The sequence below is a fragment of the Triplophysa rosa genome, linkage group LG8 (genome assembly GCF_024868665.1).
Source record: "Triplophysa rosa linkage group LG8, Trosa_1v2, whole genome shotgun sequence".
Lineage (NCBI taxonomy): Eukaryota > Metazoa > Chordata > Actinopteri > Cypriniformes > Nemacheilidae > Triplophysa > Triplophysa rosa.
Genome location: NC_079897.1, coordinates 14,899,177 through 14,926,232, shown reverse-complemented (window position 1 = coordinate 14,926,232; position 27,056 = coordinate 14,899,177). Strand labels below are relative to the sequence as shown.

The window sequence follows — 27,056 nt, the reverse complement described above, 5'->3', positions numbered from 1 at the left end:
GATGTGTCTCAAACCATAAAGAATTTGTGGCATTTATACTTTAGGTTGGTAGCTAACTAGGCTTTCATTCATTGTCCAAGTGTTCGTCAGCTGTGACGCAAAAATCCTCCCCCGTCTTGCCTCTCTCTCTCTCTCTCTCTCTCTCTCTCTCTCTCTCTCTCTCTCTCTCTCTCTCTCTCTCACTCACCCTCGTTCTCATCCTCTATCCGAGGCAAAACAGCACAGCCTCACATGGACCCAAGACTTTACCGTCGCATCAAGACTCTTTAAATAGTTCAGTTCGGAAACACAAAGAAGTGGTTTGATCAGAGCGGTTAACGGGATCCTGCGTGCGTTTTGAGTAAAGCGGTTATTTAAGAAGAGCGCAGTTGGGCTTTTAGGAGTAACGTTAACGTACAGACGAGTGTTATCCACGATTTCTTTGCTAAAGACTTCTTAAGAGGAATAATGAGGAACATTTGGATATTCCTGACATTTGCAGCAGTTTTCTTCCTTTCCAGCGACAGGGTGAGTTGGATCAGAGTTCGTGTGTGTTTTTACGTTAATGTACTTTTCTTGATGGTGTAAAAAAACAAACAACATGTGTAATATAGTTAGGATGTATGACTGTACGATATGCTGTCTTTACAATATAATACACATTTTTAGATAACTTCTGAAATCATTCAGATTTTTTCAAGATCACTAAATCCAGGGTCATCATGTCATTGAAATAGTATGAAAGCTTCTGACACAGCAGTACTGTGTATGGGGTTCTTGTGAAAACGCTTATCATTTCAATAGATCTCCAAACATGTGGAAAATCTCAAAAACGCTGTAAGCCTACCTAGACAGCATTTTAGGCATTTCTAAAGTTATAATTGGACAAAAATGTTGTTGGCATGGTTTAGCAATTGACTTCGGCAAAACAGCTTGGGTCAAAGCTGTGACACAAATATAATTATATTGTACAGAATGTTTTCTTTAATAAATTTGAAGTTTCACGTCAGAATGTACTTTTTTTGTTTAAAAAAGTATGTTGAGTGTATATTCACATGTCCACTTGAGACTACAAATAAGTCTTCACAACCAGCTGAAGAAACCTGATCTCCTGAGAGATCCTGATGGTTTCTCAACCCGTCCCCACACAGTAAAAATCCAGATGAGTTGAATCAGACTTCATTCTGAAATTGAAAACCACTGCGGTGTCACAAATCAAATTCAGTTTAACACTCAACTCTTGATTTAGTGTCAGAGCTGTGAGCTGTTAAAGACAACTATGGGAGTTTTTGTTTCCACAAATAAACTCAATTCTCCTTATCAGAGAGATTATTTCTGTCTGACGGACTCTATTCTGTGTGTGAACTAGACTGCAGCACATTGATTCCCAATTGCAACACTGCTTTAAAAGCGCTGTCAAGCTATTTACAGGTGGCTTCAGGAAACAGATCTGAATGTGTTAATTACCTTCGCTTTAAACTGCGGTGAAGCCCATCACACATCAGGCCATCAGTATCATTTTACAGGAAGATGTTGGACGTTATTAAAGACTTTTGCACCTTAGTGTTAATATCTCTCTCTCTCTCTCTCTCTCTCTCTCTCTCTCTCTCTCTCTCTCTTTAACCATGGCAGAGGTTTTACATATACTTCAGTTTGACCACAAGATCAAACAGGTTGCACCATATCTACAGTTTTATCGGTGTTCTAATGGTTCCTGTTGAATAAATAGTCTGGCCATTCATATTTAAGTACTAACCAATATATTTTTAACTTCTTTCTAGACAGTATGTCTAAGAATACACCTATATTTTTTACTTTAACATGCTCTCATCAAAACCAAAAAGTGGGTTAGCAATTCATTTCATGACTCTCAGAGGTAATTAATTGAATATAAAAATGGCAATAAGTGCCTCCCCATCGGCTTTTTATTCCTCGATTCATTTCCTTTTCATTTCATTCAGTCTTAGATTTCGCTTCCTCTGACTTGGAAAAGAGCCAGTTGTTGTGTTGTTATTACCAGATTCCTTTCAGACAAGCATTGTGTAAAACTGTACTTTTAGGGACCCTTGGTTTGCTCGAGTGTTTAAAATGATGTCATCCTAACACAACGTAAACGGTGCCGATTGTCAAGACAACATGTTATGACAGATATATGACTGTGCTGTCGTCTCATTCATACACGTAAACACACACCCACATAGAACACCTGTGTGCCTTTCCAGTTATCCCGGTATCTAAACAGTGTTCGTGTGCTGACTACATTCACAATCCCTGACAGAGGAAGTCATGAAACAGTAATATTGTCAAATTGTTTTGTGTGTGTGTGTGTGTGTGGAAAACTTCAACACACAGTGGAATATATGTAGCTCTGATGTCACTGTTTTCCTCATTAGCCCAACAAATGGAACAATTTTTCACAGGAAAGATCTTTTTCTTGAAGCAGACAGCTGTGTGATTTCAGCTAGACTGTGAGGCAAGAAGAACCTTAAATTTCCTCTCTGTTTGTCCATCTATCCGTCGTACTGTCTGCGTGTCCAGACTGTGTATTTTTTGCATTCGCTGTGAGTCTGTGGCCACCCTGCTTTCTTTGCTTTCCTTGCTTTCCTAGAGGTGAATCCTGCAATGGTCAGTAATTACAGAAAACAGAATACACAGGCAAGGGAGGGCAGAGCGAGATAGTGATAAAGACAGAGAGAGAGAAATGGGGAAAAAAAGGTGTGAATAGCACATAGCATCAGGTTCCAAAGCAATTGTGCTGACAGTTACGCCCACCTTACTTGTGTATACAGTTGGGCGGTCTTAGTCAAATCATACCACGAACTGACGTGGATTTGTGGGGGTGTGGTTACACGAGCCATTTTGCTTTTAGATAGAATGTATCTTTTGTTCCGACACTTTAATTTTTGCAATTTTACGTGTCTAATACATGCATGGGAAACTTAAAACACACCAAAGACACACATATTCGTGCCATATGACCCCTTTAATAAACCTAAAAAGAGCACATCTGTTTAGAGCTTACACCAGCACCCTTAAGTCTAAGATTAAAGCCTGTTTTAATTATAGTCACTTTATTGCACTTTACATCTTAATTATAGTGAGAATGTAATCTGTATGAAAATATGTAAATATGTAAAAAGGGTGATGTTTGATAATTACTTTTTGCAAAATTATACCCCCACAATGTTGTGATATGCTAATGCACGAGGCAGAGGAGCTCAAGAATGTACCAACAATCCCATCTGAGTACTGTTTATCTTTACCCACGACCAATTTTAGCAACCGAGAAGAGCAGCGTGTCTGCCTGTGGCATGTGGTATTCTCATCTGTTGTGGGTGTGCTTTGGAAAACACATCTGTATTTACTATCCACGCACAGACTTTGCAAAACAGAGCGTTAACGCTGGGCAAATTTGCTCACTGTATGTGTCTGTCGCCGTTGGATTTATAAACAGCTCTAATTCGGGAACGCCGTCAATCAGTGTCGTGTAGGTGGGTTCAGTTTGCCAGCTATTAAAGGTACTGTATTATTCTCTGAGGGCCATAAGATTCCATTCTCCAAAATAATGCTTTGTACATGAAGCGAAGAGGCAATAAAACCTTCAATAGATCGGGATGAAGGGGGATGTTTTTTGTGTCTGTGATTGTTACAGCTCATCTAAACCAGGGAGGAGACTGTCATCCCCAAAGTGATTCACGGTTCCATAGGTGCGTCTTTCCGTGACATGCCAGCATGTTGACATAACAGAGCCTGCACACCGCAGACCGATTAGCCCGCCGTCTACACCGCTCCGGAGGAATGCCCGGACGCAAGAGTCCTCGGCCCTCCGTGAAGCCCTGAGATGGATGTGCTCCTTTTGTCCAGTATGCAGAAACATCAATGCCAGATGTTTTATGTACAAGATGCAGATGTTCCTGCGCTCTCTCTGTGGGAGTAGCTTGTGTTGCTGAATACTAGCGGCGATGGTCGTAAACAGAGGAAGTGTGAGAACAGCTGGGTTATACCGTTCATTTAGTTATTAGCTCAAGAATCCAACCATTTTATTGGGCTTAATCTTATAATGTAATCACAATTTACGTAGAATGATATCATGGAGATTTCAAAAAGGCCTGAAGCATCTTAATAGATGGACAAGAGTTTTTATTGTTTAATACAAAAGGAAGGTCCAGTGGCTGTTATCAGATACAGAACGCAAAGCAAAAGTTGCATCAACTGTTAATAACTTTTCCTCATGGTGTCATGTTTTTCAAGCTATTTGGAAATCTTTCATATGCACATAGGGTTTATTAAAAATAGCTTTCTATAAATAGCTTGCAGAATGATTAATGGTTAATCGCTTTGCAAATCATTTCTAATCAATATTAAGCAGCACATTTCACGAACAGTATATAATGTGTGAAATATGTAGGCAGAGACCTGATTGGCTCATGAGTAGGTGTTTCCAAGCCAGAATGAAACCTGACCTGAATACAAGTTTGCCATAACAATGCTTACATACTGTTAGGCTACTGGTTAACAACATTATCCAATAACCCACATAGTGATGTCAGCGAAAGAAAATAAGTCATTTAAATATTTTTAAGCTGAAAAGTACATGCAGTACACCTCAATATAAAAACATGACATTTTCACATTATACAAAAATTAAAAAACCATTTCAAAATTTTGTTGTGCAACCCTAGTAAAATGCCCTTTTTTGATTCAATCTGTGAACTACTAACAATACTTCTATCATCATATTCCAAATAAATATCAAATTTTTTCCGATTTGCATTTATTTGCCGAAAATGAAAACTGGAGAAACAGGTCCAAATAACAAAAAAGATGCTCTGTATTTTTTTTCAGACCTCAAATACTGTGAAGAAAACAAGATCATATTCACGTTTAAGCAATACATCAGTAATATTTGTACATGTATTTAGGAAAAGTTGAAAAATATATTTTTATGTGATAACCTGGATTTTTATCACAGTTTTCATGTGTCTTGTCATGCTGTCAGTGTTTCACATGGCTGTTGGATGACTTTATGTCACTCCTGAGGTTTGATTTTGTTGAAATCCAACACACACTGGACTGGAATGGCCACAGCACATCTAGAAATGCTGATTAAATGAACATTTGGAATGGTCTCTTAATTTTTTTCGACGTTGTATTTTAATAAATGGTTACAAAGCCAAATACGTTTTTAAGAATGTTGTTTCTTTTTAGGAATAACATTCGATACACAGTAAGAAAATATGGCAGTTTTGACTTCCTCTTAAAGATCCAATGAAAATCTTGAAATGTGCGTTACCTTTGATGCATTGACATAGGGTGCTTCTCAATATGCCTCCTCGTTTCCTCGCTCCTCCGTCCTCCATCCTATGACCTGGAAACCGATCGAGCTCAGCCATCTTTAAGGACATCTCAATTCTCTAATTGCACCGGGTGGAGGCGAGGATCGAGGAGAGAGGGGGCTTTCTGAAGAGTCATGAGCGAGGGTACGCAGGTGTTTCCTTTGCGGAAGTGTTTTATCAACTAAATCTGACGTGCGCATTATTCTCCTCCCCCTGCAAATCATCACATATTTAGATCATATTCAAACGCATAAATGTGATAATTAAGCATTATATAATTGTAAATGTAGACCTATTTCAGACAGTATAGTTAATATTCATATAGTTAATTTATTATAGTTAATATTTATGTATAACATGTATTTGACATACCTTGTATACTGCACATTACTTACCAATTTTAAGCATGTTTTTAATTTACTTTAGGCAGGATTAGGGTATGTCATAATCCCCACTACAATAAATGTATTTAACTTTATTTTTTATATTTTCAATGTGTAAAGTCATCATTAATTGACGGCGCTTTGAAATGACGCTAAAGGGTCGGGACCGAGGATATGCCATTTCACTTGATTTAATTCCTCCGTCCTCGTTTCCTTTCCTTGCTCCCTTCCCTCGCATCCTGAAGGGGTGGAGCTAAGACGCGAGGAAAGGAAACGAGGATGCACAAATAAGATTTGAGAAGCACCCATAATTTTCACTGAAACAGGAAGTTAGTGTGGGCTCCTACGTCATACTGAGTGGCTCCTCCCCCTTTTAAAATATCCAATAGCTTTAGGTGACCTCACAGCCTGGAATCTGATGAACAACTGAAGGGCAGAATGATGTCATAAAAATCAGTGATCTGTGTTGGTGGAAAAGAGAGACTGTATGTTTTGAATTCTTATATCTCTTACATGCTAATTTTGTCAATGTTTTGGCTCACACTAGTGTATAGTTACCCTTAAAAGCTAACACATTCATACTAAAAGCCTAAAAACTTTAATTTGATTTCATGGGTGCTTTAAAAAAGTTCTTCATTTTCTGAACATCATTCATCCGAATTTTAAATGTCTACATAGAACAGTTTCATTAGAATGCTGTAAACAGTGGCGCCCCCCCCAAAAAGCAACTGTCACCCCATTGGCTCCCCCAACCAGAATGAGATTTTTTAAATATATATATATATTTTATATTAGAATAATAGTATTAATATTTATTAATTAAAATGTACATTATCGAAGCACTATGTAAAAAAATAACTTGTATAATGTGTTATGTAGAATACGATCTCAACCCCTCCTCTCTCGTTTAACCTGCGAAACCGCGACTATGTCGTCTTTACACAGCAAAGGCGGCACAAAAACCAAATCTGAAGCGGCTTAAAACCACGAAAATTAGTATGTACACAGAGCGTTAATGCAGCTCTAAAGCGGCATAAATGCATTTACACAGGAATTAAAATAATGCGAAATAATGCTGAACATAACCACAAAAACACAGAGCGTTAATGCAGCTCTAAAGCGGCATAAATGCATTTACACAGGAATTAAAATAATGCGAAATAATGCTGAACATAACCACAAAAGCACAGTTCTAACAATATGCTGATGAAATAATATCTTAAATTAAACAATGTAAACTCAAAATATATATATATACTGACACTAATAATGACAATGCATACTTTAGGATAAAAGCAATAATAGGCTATAAATGCAACATTTTAAATGATTTTCCTAGCTAACAAACACTCTCAGGCACCGCACCGCATATTGAAAGACGCCAAAAGTTGTTTTAAAGAGCCACAAAGTCACTGTCGACCAGGTAAATGAACAGTTCCGATGTTACAGCAAATGTTACCAGATCGTTTTCGTGTATGAAATACTGTCCTCAATGAGATGCGTCTGGAAGTATAACGACAAAATCCTGCATTTCAATCCTAGCCCGACAAGACCCAAATAATTTACGCTCCTAGGGCCGGGCATCTGTGCACAAGCGCTACTGTCCTCACTTTACGATCTGGACCAAAGCACACTTACATTATTATGATTACATTATTATGCGACTGTTTTGAGGTAAACGGTAAGAAAAGCACAAAATCTCTCATCACAACACAATGTTAAGTTTGTGATTTATTAAGTGTTCGACTTCATGCGTGTGTTGCGGAGACCCATCTATCTGCTTAAGTAACACAAGAGCTTTTCAAATAACTCTGCGACACTGCATAATGTCCGACAAACCTAATATTTGAAGCAGTTTGAGACGCACAGTAAAACATGTCTGCATGTGATCGTGTCACACGTACCGGAAGTTTTTTTCCACGAAGGAGAGGAGCTTAAGAGGAATTTAAACGATGTCATGAGTTCAAATAAAAAAATCTGCATGCCGGGCAATCATACTCCGAACATTTTTCTAAATTAACTTTAAAAAGAAACGAAACAAAATAAATGTAATTTGCCATTAAAAACTAATCTAAACTATTTTAATGGCTGAAAACGGTCTCAAAATTTACATCCTGCATTCAAACTATGCCACAGCCTGCCTGAGTAAACAAAAATACTCCAAACATTTTTCCTCATTAAATCATTTTATGAAGAAATGAAACGAAAAATTTGTTTGAATTATTTAATAAACCTGTGTTGTTATTATTAGCCTAAAACAAATGTGACTGTGTGTTTTTGGCTTCATCTTCACTCTCTCACTTTCTGCTGACATAACAATGACAGTTTAGAGCGGCATTAATGCGCCTTCATTTATAATAAACCTGAGCCGCATCAGAGTCGCCTTTGATACTATAGGGTCTGAGGAGGGTCAGAGGCGGCATATTTTAGATCGGCTTTCGTGCGGCATTGCGTCTTTACACAGAAATTTAATCCGCCACAGAGACGCCTTAACTCGCCTGTGTAAAGACGCCTTAATATGCGCACGGCAGCCGCAGTACCACGCACGTGACGTCATGTTTGCTCCTGTTCAGTCAGCACGCATGAAAGGGGTAGAGGGTTGGAGACGAAACTCACAACCTAGTTAGTAAAACGTGGTTTATTGTATGATAAAACTTATTGTATCAAACTCTAATATGGGTTGGCTAACTGAAATTAAGCTAGTCGCTAAGGCATTGGATTTGAATTTTTCTGCTGCTTATACTCGAATTTTGATCGATCACTATACATGTTTTGTTAATACATTACTGCATCAGCTGATCTTTAAATTGTTGGATTTGCAGTTTTTGGCATCTATTACTATCATATTTTTTTATATTCAAATATATGTAGAACAGTTAGCGAATTAGCATGTATCGATCAAACACTGAAAATATTAGTAAATTAAATTAGAAATTAAATCGTAAGACTAGTAATAACTTTATATGATCCCAGTAGTATTAATGGCAATGCCAAAACTCTTAACCATTAGATTCAGGCATGATAATTTTTTTTAAATGTGCCACCCTAAGATTTGTATTGGCCCCTTTGTGCCACCCCATAAAAGAAATTCTGGGGGCGCCACTGGCTGTAAACCCATTGTCCTTACAAAGGCACGGAGGAAAAATTCAAGGATTTGAGAAAGTGACATTCCATCATATTTTGCAGGAAACCCCCCTCCCCAAAGATTTAATAAAAAATAATACTAATAATGGGTGAATATTTTCATATTATGAAATGTGAATATGTGAATATTTTGAATATTGAGGCAAAGAGTAGCATGCAGACGAGGAGCACGGCCACACAAAAATACTGTGACATAGTGAGGCTTTTATGTAGCCTTTACATTACATCAAAGGTTATACTGACATATAATAGCACGATCACTGCTTTTAGTTTCACATCTCTTTTCCTTTCTACTTTCCTCCACTTTTATCTAGCAAAAGCTTGTGTTGAATTCAGAGCGTATTGTTAGCAGCAAGCTTTCTTTGCCGGGTCAAACGTTTGACGTCTTACGTTTTTGGTGTATTTTTTCTCGGTAAAATGGTGGAGTTTCTGAGCCTTGATCTGCTCCCCGTGTTTTCACAGTCTGACATTTCAGTAAAACGTCTTGAAAGAACTGTAATGTATTATCCCAGGGTGTTCAGCTGCAACTAAAAATACTTCACCTCCTTTTACCTAAATAACCAGCAGACTGACTTACAAACCGCATTAATTGTTTTAAAAAAATCTTTGAAACGTAAATACCTGCAGGCGATGGAGGGTACGCTCGGGACGGGAGTAAAACTAATGATCTGTCTGTTAGCCAGTTTGTTTACGTTCTACAGAAAACGTCATGTAATTTCCTGTGTTACTGAATCTAAAGTTGTTGTTTTTGCTACAATAATATATAAAATGCTAGAATGCAGTAAACTGTTTAGACCCTAAGATCTTTTCCCAAACGTGAGTTTTTTAAAACACACAGAGTAAAGTCTTTGAAAGAAAGACGCCATGAAAATAAGGCCTGGTTGAATTTGAGCCTAGTTATCCATCCACAGGGAGCTGGTTTGGCCTTCATCCAGCAGCCCAGACGGAGAGAAAGTCAGACAGTGAAACACGGCTCAGAATTAGAGGCTCGACGCTCAGATTAGTCTCTTTTTCAAGGTGCTGATTAACTGCATGATGTCAAGCTGTGTTGCTGCACCGACTGCATTTTTCAATTAAAAAGTTACACCTTGTGTCAGTTAAAGAATTACATCACACAAAAAGCATATCTTCATTCACTTACTTCTTGTCATCAAACCTGTATGATTTTCTATCTTCTGTTGAACACAAACAGAGGAGTGTAGCCGAGTGTCTAGCTTTAAAAAAAGTAAATGGGCACCGGAGCTGTCATGTCAATACCGTATCTCTTCCGTTTTATCCTTTTATCTCGTGCGCATATCCAAACTTGGCACCTCGAGATGTATCAAGTCATCTGTAGACATGTGTGAATGAGCACAAGCACAGCAAGTAACTAACAGCACCATTTTTTTATTTTGGGCGAACTGTTCCTTTAAGAGTCATGCCTTTTCTTTTTTCTTCATGACTGTCTTCATCTCAGTTACAACAGATCTTGTAATAAATGTGATTTAAGTGCATTACATCTCAATGGCTTCAGTAATTCCACAGATTTATGCATCTGTATGTTCAAAGCGTAGCCGGATGAGCGCTCAGGTTTCAGCGTCCGCTCGCGTGTACAGATTTACTGTATGCGAGAGCTCAGGTGTGTTACTTGCAGTAGATCAGTGGTCTGAATAACCAGGTGTGCACTTCATAACCCACTGGGTTACTTGAGCTCCCCCAAAGGACCTTTCAGAGCAGAGGCCACATGAGCCCCAGGTGTGCACTGGCACAATGGTACATACTGTGTGAAGAAATGAGAAAACGCAATTAGGGTTTAGGTTACAGAAAGACACTTTGTCAGGTGCTCCTGGGTTTCCAAAGATCATTAAATCGTACTGTCAGGCTATGACTTTATGATACTTACTGTAATAGGGTGTGTGTTGTGTTTTCAGCTCAAGTGTTAGCTCAGCTTAGGTGGATCAGTTACAAATCACATTAATTTACTTTTTGTTTTATTAAAAGAGAAAACTGGAAAGAAGTTGAAATTGTGATACCTTTGGGAAATGTTTTAAAATGCCTTTAAAATTTTTACGGCGGTGTTTATGCAGCATGAGAATTTGAGCCGTAACGTCATCTTAAAATATGTGACCAGGTTATGAACTCTGTAAAGAAAGACCCCCCTGGATTGTTCCCTTATATCCAAATATGTTTCCATCTGCCTGTAGGTAGGTGTGTGTTTACATCTGTTCTCCTGATGCAAGCGACTCTGCATGCTATTTGATCATCATTACTTCCATTAGGCTTCATTATAACTCATCGTATTTGCAATATAAAGACCGGCTTAAACTCACAGAGCTTGTGCCACATCCATGAATACTTTTTCACTCACCAGCCAATTTGGCTACTATATTTTTAAGTTAACGGCCATTCAAAACTTTACTAGCCAAAAAAAGTAATAAACCAGATTTACAAAGGTACAGCCTTAACTGTAAAAAAGCCTGTAATTTTACAGAATTGTACTGTTTTTTCACGTATTTTTGAAATACGGTAAACAAATGTTCAGAACGAATTACAGAAAAAGACTGCAAATTTACAAGAAAACCATGAACAATGTAATTTTTATGTGAAATTTGTTTTATTTTACAGTATTTTTCTGGCATCCCAGTTGCCAGAAAGTTTGATCTAATTACAGATAAAGACTGCAAATTTACAAGAAAAACGCAGTGTATATTTATTATAAAATCTGTATTTCTAATTATTGAAAAAATGTATGTAAGATGAATCTTCGTGTTGCGTAGTGATGGGTGTGTTTAAAGATAGATATGGACAGATGCTGCACAAGGCTGTATTTAATATATCAAGTATATCAAGAAAAAAAAATTTTTTTACGTGATACATTTAATTGTATGGTTTTGAAAAAAACATGACCACACAAATCGAAGATTTAAAGATCTTTCATCTCCTCCTTTTCATCTCTTTCACTCCAGCGAGTTCACTCTCATCCCTCCATCCCTCTCTTTCTATTTGCTTCTCTCCTTTCCCCATCCGCTCTTGACTGCACCTGTATTTGAGAAGGCATTTTAGGAATACCAGACATGCCTGTGGTCTGAATGGACATATTCATCCAGGTTCCTACTTTCCGTCCAGCGTATTCCGGACAGTTATGGCAACCTGATGGATGTTGTGTTGTGTGGGTGTTTTATCTTCGTGAGCACTCTTACGTTGTGAGCGTGTGTATGTGTTTGTGAGTATCTGCAGCTGGTCGTGTATTATATCATGTGCGTTGAGAGCTCAGTCGGTTGGAGTTAATATAAGGCCACAGCTGTGTTCTCACAGTGTCCAATAGACCTGATCATTACCGGAGACGTACACTCTGGTCACAAATCACATGGTCAGACTTCTGAGTTGACAGATACAGTCTGAAGCACAAAATCTCTACAAAACCAAGTTGCTGTAAAACCTAGTGCCTACCCTACATAAGCATTGTTAGAAAGCGTCCAAGGTTTGGTGCGCAGTCAAGCATGCAAAACATCTCAACTTTGCTTTGTAAATGCAGACAGACTTTTAATAACACAGGCCAGGCACACAGATTAACAACAGAGCATGTGTGTGTGGTTTATGTTCAAATGACTTCAGACCCAAGTAGGGTTGCATTCAATTATGGCATCATGCTGTGCTTTTTTGCTTAATAACTTGTTTTCTTTTGTTAGTTATGAATATCTGTATAAAATGAGGTCTGAAGCCATAGGGTCGTAATTGTCTGAAAAGGGTCTTATGGCGCGAATACGTGTTTTTCTGTGTCTTTGGTGTGTTATAAGTTGCCCATGCATGTATTAGACACGTCAAATTGCAAAAATGAAAGTGTCGGAACAAAACATGCATTCTATCTAAAAGTGAATGCTCACCCAGACCTGCCTGAAACGCCTCGTTTATGGTAAGAGGCGTTACATTTCCGTCACACGCAGTATTCGACCAATCACTACGCACTGGTTAACTGGCCAATCATAGCACACCTCGCTTTTCAGAGCATTGAGCTTTGTAAAAAATCTGCACGTTTCAGAGAGGCGGGGCAAAGAGGAGATACAAACATGCACGGTGTGTGGAAAATACAGCATTTTTTTACCTTAAATCGTGTATACACATTGCATTACATCTAAAACAAACAATAATATTCATTTTAGCCGTGTCATATGACCCCTTTAATGCCATTCATTAGCCATTCCTCAGCCAGTTATCATACGCTCAAACAGAGAATGATTAAAAAGCCCTTTCTCCCATTTCAAGATGTTTTTTTGTTTCATTTGCTGTCTTTTGTAAAGTTTGTGTCTCTGCACACACGAGCAGACAGAGGAACATCTGCAGCTTTCAACATCCAACTCATTAGCCAATAGTCATTACACAGCCGCCCCACTGTTTGCTGGGTTTCTCATTCTGCTCTTCTTTTTTGTTTTCTTTTGGCGCTGTAAAATTGGATTCATATTCGTTTCAAAGCTCAATACACGAGTGAGTGACTCAAATTTCTTTATTGAATTTCTTTTGCTTTTTTGCCCTCTCGCCATTTGAATGTAAAAATAAATAAATAAATAAGCTAGAAAACCTGAGATGATATGAATGACATTATCAACACCTCAAAGTTCTTCTGCATATTCTAAATGCAGTATTTCAAGGGATAGTTAACCTAAAAATAAAAAATAATTTATTCAACCTTACGATGTTCAAAACCTGTATATGACTTTTTCTTGTGGAACACAAAAGAAGATATTTTGTGAAATGTCTCAGTGGATTTGTGTCCATACAGTGGAACTCAATAAGGCCCAATGTTATTTGGTTATCAGCATTCTTCAAAATATCTTCTGTGTTCTGCAGAAGACAGAAAGTCATAAATGTGTGGAATATTATGAGGGTAAATAAATGCTAAAAAAAATAATTTCTGGGTGAACTGTACCTTTAAAGGAGCAATGTAGAGATTTTAGCGGCATCTAGTGGTAAGGTTGCAAATTGTTTGTCCGATATTAAGCAATAACTGTTTGTACTTCTGTGGAACTGCACACATTTTCCTTCACTGCATGACAGTTTTAATGTTTCCCCAAGATCCCTGATTCTAAACACAGCATGTGCACATTTCTGCAAATTTACATAAACATAAACATTTTTATGTGGCAAGCACAGTTTGTTTTATGATTGATTGTTTGTTGCTAAATAGTCTCGCATAGCCAGACTTTTAAGTGTCATAATAGAGTCTGATTTACTTTGTAGTTTATTCTGACAGAGCTTACTAAGTTCGATCGATGGTTTTATTTCACTAGTGTTAGTAAGAGTCATTTCAGTAATACGTATGAATGAATTTCACTAAGTTCGATCGATGGTTTTATTTCACTAGTGTTTGTAAGAGTCATTTCAGTAATACGTATGAATGAATTTCACTAAGTTCGATCGATGGTTTTATTTCACTAGTGTTTGTAAGAGTCATTTCAGTAATACGTATGAATGAATTTCACTAAGTTCGATCGATGGTTTTATTTCACTAGTGTTTGTAAGAGTCATTTCAGTAATACGTATGAATGAATTTCACTAAGTTCGATCGATGGTTTTATTTCACTAGTGTTTGTAAGAGTCATTTCAGTAATACGTATGAATGAATTTCACTAAGTTCGATCGATGGTTTTATTTCACTAGTGTTTGTAAGAGTCATTTCAGTAATACGTATGAATGAATTTCACTAAGTTCGATCGATGGTTTTATTTCACTAGTGTTTGTAAGAGTCATTTCAGTAATACGTATGAATGAATTTCACTAAGTTCGATCGATGGTTTTATTTCACTAGTGTTTGTAAGAGTCATTTCAGTAATACGTATGAATGAATTTCACTAAGTTCGATCGATGGTTTTATTTCACTAGTGTTTGTAAGAGTCATTTCAGTAATACGTATGAATGAATTTCACTAAGTTCGATCGATGGTTTTATTTCACTAGTGTTTGTAAGAGTCATTTCAGTAATACGTATGAATGAATTTCACTAAGTTCGATCGATGGTTTTATTTCACTAGTGTTTGTAAGAGTCATTTCAGTAATACGTATGAATGAATTTCACTAAGTTCGATCGATGGTTTTATTTCACTAGTGTTTGTAAGAGTCATTTCAGTAATACGTATGAATGAATTTCACTAAGTTCGATCGATGGTTTTATTTCACTAGTGTTTGTAAGAGTCATTTCAGTAATACGTATGAATGAATTTCACTAAGTTCGATCGATGGTTTTATTTCACTAGTGTTTGTAAGAGTCATTTCAGTAATACGTATGAATGAATTTCACTAAGTTCGATCGATGGTTTTATTTCACTAGTGTTTGTAAGAGTCATTTCAGTAATACGTATGAATGAATTTCACTAAGTTCGATCGATGGTTTTATTTCACTAGTGTTTGTAAGAGTCATTTCAGTAATACGTATGAATGAATTTCACTAAGTTCGATCGATGGTTTTATTTCACTAGTGTTTGTAAGAGTCATTTCAGTAATACGTATGAATGAATTTCACTAAGTTCGATCGATGGTTTTATTTCACTAGTGTTTGTAAGAGTCATTTCAGTAATACGTATGAATGAATTTCACTAAGTTCGATCGATGGTTTTATTTCACTAGTGTTTGTAAGAGTCATTTCAGTAATACGTATGAATGAATTTCACTAAGTTCGATCGATGGTTTTATTTCACTAGTGTTTGTAAGAGTCATTTCAGTAATACGTATGAATGAATTTCACTAAGTTCGATCGATGGTTTTATTTCACTAGTGTTTGTAAGAGTCATTTCAGTAATACGTATGAATGAATTTCACTAAGTTCGATCGATGGTTTTATTTCACTAGTGTTTGTAAGAGTCATTTCAGTAATACGTATGAATGAATTTCACTAAGTTCGATCGATGGTTTTATTTCACTAGTGTTTGTAAGAGTCATTTCAGTAATACGTATGAATGAATTTCACTAAGTTCGATCGATGGTTTTATTTCACTAGTGTTTGTAAGAGTCATTTCAGTAATACGTATGAATGAATTTCACTAAGTTCGATCGATGGTTTTATTTCACTAGTGTTTGTAAGAGTCGTTTCAGTAATACGTATGAATGAATTTCACTATGTTCGATCGATGGTTTTATTTCACTAGTGTTTGTAAGAGTCATTTCAATAATTAAGGCCTACACGGCCCCTCATAGAAGACTCTTGCTTCAAACTGGATGCACAGAACCTATGGTTAGTTCACTCTGTTGAGAGAAGATCACAGGGAAACAAAGCAGACGTGTTTTCCAGTGGGAGAGATGGTGGCTTTGTGGCATCATTGTGTAATAGGTGTGAATCTGAACTCGGAAAGCGCACGCAGTGTTTTCCTGCAGGTGGAGAGGAGCGGCAGACTATGTGAAATTACACAGGCAGGCCTCAGGGGCATGAAAAGGAATTTCAAAGGAAACACAGCAGTCTGCTTCATATTGAGATTGCATTAAGGGAAGCGAAAGCAGTCTGTAATGTGTAAAGGGGCCGTTCGGAGTGTAATAATCATATTAGCCTGCCTGTGTGCTCCTCGCCTTCACTCAGTAGCTACAAATAACCTGCTTTGTCTCCTGAATTCTGCATCTTGAATTCAGTCGCGAAATTGGCGGTTTTCGGTCTTCCTTTCATTTCTGTTTTGCTCTAGTCCTTTTCAGAAACTTGATTCTATAACCGCTGCACTTTTAGATGATTTATTCACTGATTGCATGAACTTTTACTATAATCATGACCATCACTGTGGGCTTGGCTTGCTGTCCTCGAAGGGAGCTCGAACCCCAGGCTCGGCTCCAGCTCCAAGCTTAAAATGATCTTTCACCCAAAAAAAGAAATTTGGAGAAAATCATCATTCATTCACCCTCATGTCATTTCAAACCTGTCTGACTTTCTTTCTTCCGCAGAACACAAAGGAAGATATTTCGAAGAATGTTGTTAACCGGCACCCATTCACTTGCATTGGTTTTGTGTCCATACAATAGAAGTGAATGGGGGCCGGCGTTGTTCGGTTACCAACTTTTTTCAAAATATCTTTTGTGTTCAGCGGAAGAAAGAAAGGTTTTGTATGATGACATTTTTATTTTTGGGCAGACTATCACTTTAACCCCCCCTTATAATAGAATTGCACAGAGGAAGGATAAGAGCAAAGTAGGAGGTGATGGGGAGGAGGAGGGATGCCTGAAGAACTAACGCTGGGGCGGCACAGGGATTGCCGCTTATATTCTCTCTAAATCAGCAGTTCTCAACCTTTTTATCTCCAAGGCCCTACAGTGTATTAAACAATATTCAAAGTCCCCCCTTCCGCTCACAAAAACTTCAAATTTCTATCCAATAAAATATTTCAGAGCTTGATATTAACTGGAAAAGTGGAAAAGATTAATATGAGATTGGCAGAAACTGCGTGTGTTACCCCATCTTTAAAACACCACATTTAATAAACTTATTACACGCCGCTCTGGAATGCTTGATTGGCCAGTTGCGACATTCCAAGGGTTCTTATTCTCAGATAACAACCGCTCGAAAGTAACTAATAACACCCAGTAACCCGGAGGCTGCAAATCATTTTGACAGGTGCAGTTTAATATTACACAAAATTAAATATAAATATGTCTTTTAATCACATAATATGACATTATATTTACAAATAATTAAACCAAATTGAATGTTCGTGACATTTCCTCGTTTCTTACCTTAAAACCGAAAGTAAATGGCTTTTCCTCGCGGAAGATCTGCATTCAGTAAAAATGAGCTAATAAAATATTTCAAATTCACATTTCATGTCCAGTTTTTTTCTCATGTGTCAAGTAGCCGTGTAATACGCTGGATAATGTACAAGCAGCCGGCTGTTATCGCAAAATAAGCCCCTCCAGTGTGATACAAGACTGATCACACTGTCAGGGCTTATTTCTACCATAACAACCAGCTGCCTGTACATTATCCCTTACGTGTTAACTCGTTTAATAATGTGATATTACCATGTAAAATTTAACTACATCTAACAGGCATTTATACAAAGATTGCCATCCACGCGAGAACTACTTTTAAGTCCAGATACCTGATAGCAGATATCCACAGTTATTATTTAGTCAGACGTTGTTGAAGAAAACCACCAGCATGAGCAGTCACAATGAAGCAGGTTTTCACATGGTGTTTAGACAGACAGACAGTGCCACCTGGACATATGCCACTAGCATTTAGCATCATAACTATCCTTCCCAGCATGAAGGAGAATTAAAATCATATTTATTAATAAGTAGATATTTTCTGGCATGGGCTGTGTTTTCATTTTTTGGCCTTGTTATTTCCTGTCTGGTCAGCAGTAAATGTTTTCCTTTTGTGTACTTCAGACATCCGCTTGCCAGATCCAGCGTATGTGTTAGTTCTTCAGCTCCCCACTTTAAACTTTGTAACTTGGCAGCTGTGTGCAGCTGTCTGGACACTGTGTGTAACATATGAGTTGGTGACGGTGTGCTGAGAGAGAGAGAGAGAGAGAGAGAGAGAGAGAGAGAGAGAGAGAGAGAGAGAGAGAGAGAGAGAGAGAGAGAGAGAGAGAGAGAGACGTGGGGTGCTGGGCCGCTTGGCAAGGCTGCTTGAGTGAGAAGAGTGAGCTGGTTGTGAGTTTTAGAGTTTCCTGTCCAGCGGTATCATTGGCAGAGGCTGAAAGAGAGGGACTTAGAGCTTTACACAATACAGCGCTTGTGCTACAGACCGGGAACTCAGGAATGTGGCTCTCACCTTCATATGGCTGACAGGAGTTTGTTTTGGAATGAGAGATTTTATCCAACACACTTTTACTTCGCTGTCTCTCTCTCGCCCTGTTCTCTTTAATGGCTGTCATCAAGGTAAAAAAATAAAGTGACTTCAGCTTGAAATCTGAGATGCGATTCGTCCACCTGCTGTAGTTTCCTTGTGACTTTTTCAAATCCACTGAAGGCTCTTCTGAGCATTCCCATTCAATTAAACCTTAGGCATTTCTTGGGAGCTTCCGAAATCATCTTAGCCATTCAGTAAAGCCAGTTTTCATGAAACACATGGGTGTGAAAATCTCAGGGTGCCTCGCGAATCAAAGTCCTTCGCACAGAAAAACAGATTAGGTAACAATGATGCACAAAATGCTGACACAAATTCTTGAAATCTTTATTTACCTTGACATGCTTTGACATTTTGCTTTTGTACTGTACTCTCTATAGTTCAATTTACAGTAAGCAATACAATTACTATAATAAAAAATCGAATGGACTTGCAAAAAAAGGACATAAAAGAGACTTTTAACTCTTTTAACTTTTAACTTGTGAACGTACAGTAAGCAACCACGCAGAACACTATTACAATCACCGAGCAACACCCTAGCAACCACCTAGCAATGGCCACAACAACACTTTGTGACAAAGCAAATTTGAGAAAATATAAAAATCAGGGCTGCACAATATTGAATAAACATGCTAATTTGCTTGCACACATCTTCGGTATTCAGTATTTGATAAAGTTTGTCAAATAAATCAAATGATATAAAAATGTACTTAAAAGAACGCAAAATATATGTAACCAACATATATGTTTCACTTTATTTCTGGGAAGCTGTCTCTCCAGTTTCTCTGCTCTTTGCATCGACCTAAAACTTATATAAAAATATAAAAATCATTCAGTTATTGCAAACCATTGCGATATGCATATTTGCAATATTTCTCTAATTTTTATATATCTTGCAGCCCCCTAGTAATTCTGGTTTTATTATAGTTTATTCTTTATGTGGATGTAAAAAAAGGATGTTTTTTTTCTATTTCTTTATGTCATTAAAGTTTAGTTATTGTAGGTTTTAAGGGGTTTCCGAATGCCGTCTTGCTGTGCATTTTCTCACGATGATCAGAGATGGCTCACGAAAGCCTTTGCTGTTGTGAGAAGGCCAGGAAGACTGTGAGGATTCAAACAGATGGCAATGTTTGAGGTGTCCCGGGCAGGACCTATGGCTGATCACAAGCATTGCCTCTTCTATGGCTTTATTTAGTCTCCCATTGGCTTTCAAGCCCCGTTTAATCTCTCCTCCTCAGTGGCTCTGAAAACAGCACCCGCTGTTATTGTATAGTCTTTGAAGCCACCCCTTTCTCAACCTCTCTCTCTCTCTCTCTCTCTCTCTGATCTCCTGGGTGTTTTTTATCCTGCATGAGTGACTGACCGCCATAAAATGAACCTTATCACCTGAGTGTCATTATTTATCAGACGAGCGAACAGAAGGGATTCAGATTACACACAATATCCATTCTCATCGCTGCTCTTGTACACTTTAATCAAACACACACACACACACACACACACACACGCACGCACGCACGCACGCACGCACGCACACACACACACACACACGCAGTGTATTGGTGCTTTCATGCGATATCTGATTTGTTCGGCCTCTGCATTATAAGAAACACACAATCGCGACGTGGTGCAGGAAGCATGGCCAAATGTTATTGCCACCGCCGTTGTCTGCTGCGCTTTGTGATTATCAGAAGGGTTAATATGGACCGAAAAGATCAGAGACGGCTGAGCCTGAGCGAGCGTGAATGGAGAAGTCTGTGAGGTTATTGTAGGATGTGAGAATCGACACGCCGAAAACAGAAAGGGTCACAGGTTTTTGGAAATAGACATACAGCTCCATCGGCCCCTCTGTCCTGACAACAATGATAGCCCCCCGAATTTGTGTGCTGAAGCGTGTCTGCTCCCCCGTCAACCTTGAAGCATTGCTTCGGAGCGATAAACCTTTTGTTACCCGTGCCGCGTGTGGAGGAATGGCAGATGCTCACTTTTCGATTGTTTTTAGCACCATTTTAGTGGGTCAGAGAGCTTTAAGAGAGTTTGCTCCTGAGGGAAAAAATCAAACGCTACTTTTCTTTGAGGTAGTTTCCAGGGAAACAGGGGTAGGAGGAACCTTGGGAAGGCGTTTTTTAAGTTTTTAGCATAAAACAGAATCATCCAGGATTTGTGTTGTTTTGAAATGGAAAAATGGGCTTCCTATGATATGTAAATGATACAAGTAAGAAAGATGTTGGGGTGGGGACAAACAATATTGTATTGATATTCTCATGGCAAGAAGAAACAAGTTTTGTTAATATCGTGTCGTGAGTCAGATATCGATACAATTTCATATCACTAGCTCCCTGCTGCTTAATTTCTGTTTAGTTAAACTGTTGGGATTTTTTCGATAAGGGAACTACTAAATCTAGTTTTTATGGAAATACATGTGTGTTTGGTGTTGTCTGTGAAAGTGTCCTGTATTAAACTTATTAAACAATTTTTCTAATTCATGTGTTTACTAGGTGCTGGTTTCAGGTCAGTCCCCCGCTGATGATCTGTATCTGGATGGGCAGCAGTCTGGTGACTACCCTTTAGATGATGATGACTTCACCTCTGGTTCAGGATCTGGTAAGGATGGTCAAGTCACTGTCAATAATTTCAAAACAGCCCAATATTTTTAATGAGTAATATTACTTGTTGTTAATATTACTTATATTGTTTCTGCTGCTTTTTGTACATTTAATACATAAATATTAGAATTAAACGGCACACACAGAAACTCTACCCACTTGTTATTTTTCATAGCAATCAGACTCAAATGTTAATTTTCCATATAATATATGATAACATAGAAAAAAGCTAAACGTTTTTGGTAACACTTTACAATCAGGTTGTATTTGTTAACATTAGTTAATGCATTAGCTAACATGAACTAACAATGTACAATACTTCTACAGCATTTTATTAATCGTAGTTCATGCTTATTTTAGCATTTACAAAACCATTTTTAAAATCAAAAGTTGTAACTGTTCAACCTAATCTTACGGGAATTCGTAACTATATAACAAGGTGGCTAAATTCGTAAAAATTTGTACAATGTGAATTAAATAACAAAAACTTACAATTATTAGAAAAAACATACTGAAGCCCCTCCCCAAGCCCCACCCCTAAACCTAACCATCACTGGCGCGAAAGCAAATGTATGAATGAGATTGCACAATTTTATATAAATTAGCCACCAATTGTTGTGAAATTGTATCAACTGTAAACATTAGTTATTGCACCATGAACACCATGATCTGTAAAAGATCAATAAACATAAAACAATTCCAAAAAAAACCTATATCGTTCACGTTGGCTAATGCATTTACTATGTTAACCAATACAACCTTTCATATAAAAAATAACATTATAGAGATTTGAGGATGAGAATAAGCAATATATCTGTGTTAAAAACACCCTAGCAACCACATAACATTGACCTGGCAACCACATAGAACAGTAAGTTTTGCATGTGCAGGCATCACTCACATTTTCACATAATCTAGTCTAGTTATCCTTATGGTGAAAATAATCATTTCAAAAGCCACAACATGAACACTACAGTATATTAGCCTGGCATCTGCTATTTGACATGTCATTCACAATACAGGCAAGAAAAATCCTGAAATAAAGTATTTAAAGAGTGCTTGTTAGGTTGTGCGTGCCTGATGTGATGTGAAGGCTGAGCCATGTGGTGGTAATGGAAAAGCTTCTAGGTGGTTGCTACACAATGCCACCCATCCTGTGAGTGGACAGATGTTTCACCTGCGGTCGGACGCGGTCAGCCTAGACCACCGCGGTCACCCAGCAGATGTCTGCTCCATAAAGACGCCCTGCATTATTAATCACTCATTTCTCAGCCTCTTACTGCACTACCTCTGTGTCTTGTACCTGGCACAATTACAGCCCAAAAGGAGAGAACTTCTGCAATATTCATACATTTTATGTAATTCATCTGTCTCTCTTGGAAACGCTTTTAGAGTGCAGAGCAAGAATCAGCTTTCTCATTTTGTGTCATTGCCTTCATATAGAACTAAAAGTCCGAGAGAAAGAGAGAGAGAAGCTGAAATATACGAAAGTAAAGCTCAGACCATCAGAATCTTATTTTAGTCCCATAAGACTGTAAAGATGCAGCACATTTAGGACTATATTGCCATGAATATATGGCAGTCCTATCTCACTTCTTGATTTCTCACTGGTGTTTAGGTTTCAGTGATACAGACGATGATGAGGATACTTCCACAGTAAATGTGCAGTACCCAGAATTCAGTGCAGGTTCCACACAGGAGCCTTTCTACACCAGCAGCCCCGGTCTGGAGTCCTCGACGTCCAGAGAGGTGGAGAGAATCGACATCGAGCCGTTCATTGACACGGACCTGGAAACAGAGGTGCGATTGCTCGACCGTTTCAGCTGGATTGCAACTGATTCTGACACTATCAAAGCATTAAACTGACACCCACTGCAACCTAAACCTGCACAGTCTGCAAATCGTTGACAGCTTGTAATATCCCAGATATCGCACCTGTTTGACTCATCCACTAATATGCTGTCTCTTACAGTTTTACTGAATATCACAGTTATGTTAGATCCTTCCATCTTGTTATCGGATCTCATCACTTTTTCTGACACTATCTACAAGTACAATGTTTTTTTTCTCTGTCAGCAATTTGAATGTTAACCTGTCTCTCTCTCTCTCTCTCCTTAGTTTTCTGAATTTCAGACAGAAAAGCCCCAGGTCACTGTTGAAGCCACTAGCTCACCGAGTGCTGTACAAGATGCTGACCAACTGCATGAGGTTCGCACAGAAAATCTCTTCCAGAGGACAGAAGTGCTGGCAGGTACGATGAAAATGTAGCAGAAAACATTTCTTGTGTGTTATGCGTCATTTTTTGTAGCATTTATAAAAATATATACACTCTAAAAACAGTTGAACACATCTACGTGTTATGTTTTTGGGACATCACAGTTTGTGTTACTTTTAACACAACTGTTAAAAATCAATACAACGTGTGTTGAAAGTACACATGTGTTAAATAAATAACACAAAGCAATGAGTTAAAATTATCACATCCATTTTAAGAGTGTAGATAATATGTAGTTGTTCTACAAATGTATATAATACACATGTTTATATGTTTAATGAAATTATTGACATTATTCTACTTTTACACGCACACAATACACACAGTGGGGTCCAAAACTGAAAATCTGAAAACTTCAAACTAATTCAAAATCCAATTACATCTTTCATCTGCACTGCCCTAATGTAAATTTGTAAACAATTTCTTTGGTTCTGCGAAATATCTTTAAATAACATGAGCAATGCATTCCAGTTTTCAAAGTTCATTATTTAGCGTAGTAAAACTTAAACAATGTTCCTGTTCCTGTTGACAACATCTGTGGCGTATCGATTACCACAGTAAATAATATTGACTTATGGGTTATACAATACAACCCAGTTTGTAAAAGCAACACACATTGTGCAACACACATTACAAAAATGCACTTAGGTGTACAAAAAGTGGCAAGACTTTCAGGAGGATTTAAAAATGTGCAAACCCTATCAAACGATAAAGACCGTGTAAATGTGTGTTATTTGACTTGTAAAGTTGTCTAAATCATCTTTTTACATTTACATTTACGCATTTGGCAGACGCAAAAGCGACTTACATTGCATTATCCTATACATTTTTATGTGCAATCCCCTGGGATCAAACCCACAACCTTGCATTGTTAACACAATGCTCTTACCACTGAGCTACAGGATAATTAGCAAAAAGTTGAAATTATTACCTGTGGTGACTGACATGATTCGAACATTCAAGTTCATATGCGAAGCTACATTATGCATCCTTGTAGAAATATTTTAATATAATTGTGAGTTATATATAAAAAATATATTTGTCTGACGTCTTTGTGTCATCCTTGCATTCCTGGTACAGCGGTTATAGCCGGCGGAGTGATTGGCTTCCTGTTTGCCATCTTCCTCATCCTCCTCCTGGTGTACCGTATGAGAAAGAAGGATGAGGGTAGCTATGACCTCGGAGACCGCAAGCCGCCCAGCTCAGCCTATCAGAAGGCTCCAAGTAAAGAGTTCTATGCCTGAATGACCAATCATTTCCAACAGCAACATCCTTATGACAACCATCTCCTCTCCAAGAATAACCTGGGTCGGTTGCACCTTGAAGAGAAGTTTTTACGGGGAGCCTGTACTTATTTAAAAAATGTAACAAAAAGTAATTTTGCTTCACAAAGCCAACCAAGGTTTCTATTTCTGTTTTGGGATCAAAAATGGCAAACATTTTTTTCTATGGCTTTTGAATTGTTGCAAAACAAATGTTTGAAAGTCATTTCTTCGCAGGTTATAGTCATTGACTACTTTGTAACAGTAGACGTATGTTATGTTGAAGAACAAGACAATTCAGAGATGGAAATTATGGGTTATAAATGTTCTCTATCTGGTACCTTTAATTTTTTACTGATTACATTTCAGTAACTTGTGATCTCAATGTTGACTTGATTAATAATTTAGTTTTCATCTCAGTGCAGATGAAAAAGCTTTCTGTTTTTGTAAACATGTTCTTTCTTCTGTGTGCCATTATCTTTGGTTCTTTTCTGTCAACATGAATGTTTGCATTTTGCCTGGCCAATAATCAAAGCATTCAAAAAAAAACAGCATTTATGTTTAGACATGTTTTGTCATTTCATGTATTTTATATTTTTATTGTAATGGGTACAGTGTTGAAGTCCCTGAAAGTTCAAATTCTACTTAGCTTGAAGCCAAGAACACATTCCAATATGCTTGCACTCTCTCTCTCTCTCTCTCTCTCTCTCTCTCTCTCTCTCTCTCTCTCTCTCTCTCTCTCTCTCTCTCTTTCTCTCTCTCTCTCTCTCTCTCTCTCTCTCTCTCTCTCTCTCTCTCTCTCTCTCTCTCTCTCTCTCTCTCTCTCTCGCTCTCTCTCTCTCTCTCTGCCTAATGCAGGATCTTTCTTAAATACAATCTGAATACTTTATTAGGTTTAAGCATGAAAGTTGATCATTGCACAACAACTCTTTAATACCTAGTTACCCAATAGTTACAGAAAAGCATCTTCCGTGAGTGTTTTTAGATGAAGTATTGTACAAGTTTGGTAGGTTGCACAGAACGTTCATGAGTTAAAGTGAAAGATGGCAGTATTACTGATTTCAACGCCCACACGTGTTTCCAATCGACACATTTTCAACGCTCACTGTTGACTGAATGACTTCATGAAGGCCCTTTTTCTTTCACAATATTAACCTTCGTGTGGAAGCGGATTTTAAAATGAACTTTCTCATGTTCTGCTGAATGTCTATGACCTTCCAAAGACTCAAAGAGTGTTGGTAACATTGATGGTGAATAATAGTGTGGACCACATGCTCATTTTTACTCCCTCCTTATCATGTGCATTTCCTTTCAAGACCTGACCATTTAGTCGATGACGTCTCTGTATATGTTAATATACGATAATTTATAGAATATAATTATTTATATACTACATATTATATGTAATATGTTAGTTAAAATCTATGAAAATGTATATTCACAAATGTTTTAGAAACCCTTGAAGTGCCTACTGTTCTGAAACAGATCTACAGGGATTTGAGGACATTTGTGCATCAGAACGATGTTAAAAGTTGGAACTGGAGAAATGTGATAATGTCACAGAATTACAGAAACAGTATTGTATTTCAAAACACTACTGAATAAACATTTTCTCATGGTATTTTAATTATGGTTCTTCTTGCACTTCAACCTGAACACACCCTGAATATAGCACATCCCTTTAGAGATTATTCTCGATCTATTCTATCACTCTGTGTATGCATGCGTGCATGATAAGTCACTACACGCATGCCAATTGTCTCTCAACTCTCTCTCCAGACCATCGAACACAAGCTGTAGTGGAAATGTAACACCTTTGAAGAAGATTGCTCTGGGATTTGTTCTTAGATGTTAGAGCTGTGACAGGAAAGTATACTGAACGCGCAAGATGCCATTGACAAACTGTTTGTGGATCTCACACGTACACCAGCACACAGACAGTCTAACTCGATGTATGCATGAATATACATACAAAACATACAGCTGCATTTTCCATTTCAGAAAGGGCACTTTTTAAAGCAAGTTTCTGTAAGAAAGATTTAGTCAGATATGTCTTAAAATGCATTGGCATTTAAGGCTACATTATTTTCAAAATTAATACAGTTGTATGCTGTAAAAAAATCCTGTAAAAACAGTGATATTCTGGCAGCTCGGGCGTCAGAAAAATACGGTAAAATAACAGTTTTTGTAAAGTAAAATGACATTTTTACACCCATCTTGTAAATACTTGCAGACTATTTTTGTAATTTGACTTTTTTATCATATTTCAAAAA

The 27,056-nt window shown here is 37.7% G+C and overlaps 1 protein-coding gene across 1 annotated transcript; it reads left to right on the top strand.

The window, feature by feature from the left end:
• The first annotated feature begins 184 nt into the window (after positions 1-184).
• LOC130557744 (syndecan-2-B-like) lies at positions 185-27,035 on the top strand. Its single transcript, XM_057339756.1, has 5 exons — positions 185-507; positions 21,139-21,244; positions 22,865-23,046; positions 23,365-23,497; positions 24,602-27,035. Exons 1-5 carry the CDS (start codon positions 448-450, stop codon positions 24,763-24,765), a joined length of 645 nt encoding a protein of 214 aa, XP_057195739.1. The 5' UTR covers positions 185-447; the 3' UTR covers positions 24,766-27,035.
• The last annotated feature ends 21 nt before the right edge of the window (positions 27,036-27,056 follow it).